Genomic DNA, 5,452 nt, shown 5'->3' with positions numbered 1-5,452 from the left:
TTAAATTATCAGCATTTGAGCTTTAAAGATTGTTTTCAGATGTAGATATTCGTTCATGATGTAACTTTTCACCATATTAAAGTTGCTACTTTAAACTAACCTAAAATCTCTACAGAAGGAGCCACTAATGATCAGGATGTCTTTTGGAGAAGATCATTTTCAGGACACGGTCACGAATTTGTTTGGTCTTCACTCCATAGACGATTGGGTTGAGAAAAGGTGGAACTAAAAGGTAAAGGCTAGATAAAAGGATGTGAACGTATGGTGGTATGTGAGAACCAAACCTGTGTGTGAAGAAAGAGAAGAAGCCAAGGAGGTAGAACTGCAGGAAGACACAAATATAAGCGATGCATGTATTAAAGGCTTTCAATCTTGCTTCCTTCTGGGGCAGTTGAAAGACAGTGACAAAAATCTGAAAATAGGACAAAGTGATAAAGCTGATATCAAATCCTAAGATAGTGAAGGCAACAAACAGGCCTAATATCTTGTTGATCCGTATATCTTCAGTAGCCAGTTTCACAATGGCCATGTGCTCACAGTAAGAGTGGGAGATGACTGTGGTTCGGTAGAATTTAAGACGATATTTGATAAGCACTATGCATGGTGCTACAAGAACGACAGCCCTGAGTATTACACCGATTCCAATGTGAGTCAAGAGTTTTTGGGAGAAGATGCTGGCATGTCTCAAGGGGTTACAGATGGCCACATAGCGATCTAGGGCCATGGCCAGTAAAACACCTGATTCGGTTGCCTGGAATGAGTGAATAAGCCACATTTGTAGAAGACAGGCATCAAAGGAAATCTCTGTCAAGTGAAACCAAAAGATGCCTAACATTCTGGGAAGAATACATGTGCTAAGTGCAATGTCTGTGGCCCCCAACATGGCCAGTAAAATGTACATTGGACTATGAAGGCTGTTTTCATATTTGATTATCACTAAAATTAATGTATTCCCAATCACTGCCATAAGGTACATGAAACAGAATGGAATCCCGATCCAACACTGCACTGACTCCAGGCCAGGAATCCCGATGAGTGTTAGTACAGAGGGCGTGAAGACTGAGCCATTGGGTCTGAGCATGGTGATGTGAGTAGTAGAATCAAGAAGTGCTACTTCTATGTCATCTTTTAATTCCTGTTAAAACTGAAAAATTAAAAATTAGAATGAGTTATTTCAGCAAAATATGCTTTAGTTAGACTAGGAGGATACCATCTTACTTTCTCTGCCCAATGACTCCTCTCTAATTTTCCATCTCTTTTCTCAATGTCTTTAAGTAGTCAATCATCAGATTCTATGTTTCTGCATGCCTTTATTTTTTTCAGTGAGAAAAACTAAGTGAACATACTGTATGGCTTCTTTCTGGTCCACGACTAATGAAAGAAATTCCCCTTAGCTTGTGCTTTTATGAGTGCTAATCATCAGTGCTTTCTTTCTTTTTTGGTCACATACCAATTGGAATTGAGGGAAAAATTCATCTAATTCAAAGTAATGAATTTGAAGATTAGACTGTACCTAGATCTGGCATGAAGGATCTATAGTAGTAGTAACTCTTTCTGTTTGGTCATAATCAGAAAGCAAGTTTGATTAGAATATTTTTCAGTTTTGCAGCTCACTACTTTTTTTTTTTTCCTCTTAAATTGGTTTCTTCTTGGCCAGATCCCTCTGAAATACACTCTCTCCGAGTGCTTTAAACTAATTATTCAAACTTTCAATGTTTTCCCAAAAATGAGTCACACATCTTTACCTTCCTCTACTTAACCTCTCAGAAAATAAATCCATTACTTTTAAAAGTCATGGATGTTATCCCCATATCCTTAGTTCCCAAGGATTTGTTCTATGCCCTGCAATGTACACATCACTTGTATTCAATTTCAAGTGTCAGCCTAAGTCTTCTGTTCTTCTCCCTCTTTACCAATAACCATTAGGTCTGAAAAGCTATTTTTTTTTCTTAATTATTTGCAATAACATAAGAACTTGTGTTAAATATAATGTTTCCTTTACTTAGAGCCTTATGCATCTAATAGCCACTCAAAATACAATTTCTATAGTTAACATTTTTCTTTTACACAATTTTATTTCATAGAACCAGATTCAGCTCCTTATTTGTCTATGCCCTTCAGTAGTTACTTCATTCATACCACTATTCACTTTCAAGACCTTCTATAAGTGACTTTGTCTTATCATTTTCCAAACTCTTTGGGGTTTTTCCAGGCTGCCAATCCCCTACTATTTCTTCTGTGAATACATGTATACTGATATGTGTGTGTTTAACCCCAGGAAAAGCAAAATATTAATTTACTAATTAGTAAATATTTTTTGACTAATTGTAAAGCTCCTTTTTGGAACCATTAAAGCAAATATAAAACAAAGACTATGAGAAAGTCCTAAAACAACAGATTTGGAATAAGAAGAATCTCTGCTCATATCCTCTCCTTCATCCTTCAAGTTGTCTGCCCTGATAAGCTTAGATTCTCTCACAGACAAAAAGATATATCTATCCTACCTGAGGTCAATTGCAAGAGCATTTGTTGCTTATTTTTCTTAAAACTTATTCCCTTATGAACAAGGCTTTCCTTTTGGACACTCATGTTTAGAAATTCTCCTTGGAGCATATACACAATATACCAAAGCAGATGTTTTTCAAATCAGAAATTAACATTTGAGAAGTTTATTTCCTAATGATTTTATTAAATACATATTAATTAAGCATCCACTATAATGAAAGTATTATTTACACCAACTATAGAACAAATATCAATGTATTTATCATATAACTATGATGTACTTACATTGTGCTGAGTGCTTGAAACTCAAAAAGTAGTGTCAAACATTGTTAAATAAGTATTATATTATCTTTTTAAGTTTGTAAATTTTTAATTTTTTTAATTTTCCTCTATTATATTGGCAACATTACCCTATTTTATTAATGAAAAGCTGCTGCTGCTAAGTCATTTCAGTCGTGTCCAACTCTGTGCGACCATACAGACGGCAGCCCACCAGGCTCCCCCGTCCTTGCAATTCTCCAGGCAAGAATACTGGACTGCCATTTCCTTCTCAAATGAAAACTAAGACTTGTTAATTTATAAATAATATATTTATAAATAATATAAATAAATATTTGTTTTTGTTCAGTCGCTAAGTCATGACTGACTCTTTTGCTACCCCATGAACTGTAGCCCTCCTCTGTCCATGGGATTTCCCAAGGAAGTTGCCATGGAGTGGGTTGCCATTTCCTCCTTCAGGGGATCTTCCAACCCAGGAATCGAACCCTCATCTCCTGCACTGAGAGGCAGATTCTTTGCCAGTGAGCTACCAGGGAAGCCCATAAGTAAATGTACTTTGTTCTAAATTATATGGGATGTTGATCTCGCTCGCTCGCTCGCTAAGTCACTTCAGTCGTGTCCCACTCTGTGCGACCCCATAGACGGCAGCCCACCAGGCTCCTCTGTCCCTGGGATTTTCCAAGCAAGAGTACTGGAGTGGGGTGCCATTGCCTTCTCCAGGGATATTGATCTAGGTAAAACAAAAAAGTAATTTGTGTCTTCTGAGATTTTTACAGCTATAATTCAGTAAATATTAGGAGATACATTCAGAGTACAGCTAAATCAGGATGGATTGTATTAAAATACACAGAAGATTTCAATGAGATTATTCCTCTCAGGATCTGAAAGAGGACAACTCTTAGGTTAGCTTCTTAATTTACCAAATAGTTTTACTATATACATTATAGTACATGTTTGTTAGATGCTACTTGTCTGGCATAGGACCCCACTTGGAACATCATGGTATCCATATACTTGCTAACAATCTCTATGGTTTGACTCAAAAATACAGGCTACTCTCTTTATCCAGAATATTTGAGCGATTTAACATGGCTGTATAAGGAATACTTGACCCAGAGAATCCATAAAACATGGAAGCCATAGCTCTAGGTAAGTTAATATTGTGAATAATTGCAGAAAGGAAAGTGAGCAAAAGAGAAGACAGCAGTAAACAAATGAGCAGATATAGAAATAGAAGTGTGCCTTCAATCTAAAAGACAATATCTCTTATGAAAAATGTAGTTACCTTTCCAGATGATAGTTTTATATTCCTACTGAGAAAGAAAATTCTTATTTTATGGAGAAGACAAATAATTTAAACATGAAATTATTTTCTCTGCCTTTGACCTCTTCTCTCCCCCTAGATTGCATTGTTTATCTGTCTTAAGCATCAGACCAAACTAGCCCATGGGCAGAAATACCTGCTTCATTAGAAAGAACAACATTCTCCTGACACCACAACTCCTTAAAAGGTAACATTCCTTCTTAATCTTATAAGGGGTTGCAATGACCCACCACGTTGTTCTTGGAAATCTGGATTATATAAACTGTCAATAATACATCATTCAAAGTACAACTTTCTTCGCCCTAAAATTTATATAACTGTGCTTTCATTTCTAATAGAGGGAACAGTCCACAGATTTTTCTGAGATGTTGTTCCTGGATTATAATCTTCAATTTGTCCCAAATAAAATTTTAAACTTGCTTCTTAGATTAATTTTTTCATTGACTCTAACTTCATGAGTCCTAATGACAATTTTCTGGGGCAGTGTTTCCTAAGCAGGGTACAATTACCAAGATATGTTGATGTTTAGTTGCTAAGTAGTGTCTGACTCCTTGTGACCTCGTAGACTATGGCCCACTATGCTCCTCTGTCCACAGGATTTCCCAGGGAAAAATACTGGAGTGGGTTGCCATTTCCTTCTCCAGTGGACCGGATCTTCCTGACCAGGGGTTGAACCTAGGTCTCCTACATTGCAGGCAGAGTCTTTACCACTGAGCCACCAGGGGGGCCACCAAGGTCTAGGTCAGATAAATTTTTGTTTTGGGGTAATTCTCTGCATTTGTAGAGATTTACAACATCCTTATTTTGTACACATTAGATGTCAGTAGCTCTTGCTCATCTTGGCACTCAAAAGGTATTTAGATGTCATCAAATAGCCCATAGATGTGTAGGGAAAGGAACATCATCCTGGTTGCCAAACATTATTATACAGTTATACAGAAAAAGCACTTTTAAATTAATAAGATGAATGATTATGTACTTTTAATCAAAATGGGAAGAATAAATTGCCTATGAAGGGGAATAATTTTTCAGTAGAAATTACTAGATAAAAGAGACTGAGACAGTCATGGTAAGAGAAAATAGTTTGTACAAAAATCACAAGGGCTTCCCTGGTTGCTCAGAGGTTAAAGCGTCTGCCTGCAATGTGGGAGACCTGTGTTCGATCTCTGGGTCGGGAAGATCCCCTGGAGAAGGAAATGGCAACCCACTCCAGTACTCTTGCCTGGAGAATCCCATGGATGGAGGAGCTTGGTGGGCTACAGTCCATGGGGTCGCTAAGAGTCAGATACGACTGAGCGACTTCATTTTCACTTTCATGTGAGTTATGGTGACATTGTCTCCATA

At 37.2% G+C, this 5,452-nt stretch overlaps 1 protein-coding gene across 1 annotated transcript; it reads right to left on the bottom strand.

The window, feature by feature from the left end:
• Positions 1 to 1,136, bottom strand: LOC133261331 (olfactory receptor 52A5-like). The gene has a single exon (XM_061439826.1). It carries the CDS (start codon positions 1,079 to 1,081, stop codon positions 125 to 127), a length of 957 nt encoding a protein of 318 aa, XP_061295810.1. The 5' UTR covers positions 1,082 to 1,136; the 3' UTR covers positions 1 to 124.
• Between the last annotated feature and the right edge of the window lie 4,316 nt (positions 1,137 to 5,452).

The sequence above is a fragment of the Bos javanicus genome, chromosome 15 (assembly GCF_032452875.1).
Source record: "Bos javanicus breed banteng chromosome 15, ARS-OSU_banteng_1.0, whole genome shotgun sequence".
Lineage (NCBI taxonomy): Eukaryota > Metazoa > Chordata > Mammalia > Artiodactyla > Bovidae > Bos > Bos javanicus.
The sequence above is the reverse complement of the archived record's forward strand: the minus strand, read 5'-3'. Positions and strand labels throughout refer to the sequence as shown.

Excerpts from the sequence above, each read along its gene's own strand:
- LOC133261331 (XM_061439826.1), bottom strand. The coding sequence starts at position 1,081 with ATGCTCAGACCCAATGGCTCAGTCTTCACGCCCTCTGTACTAACACTC.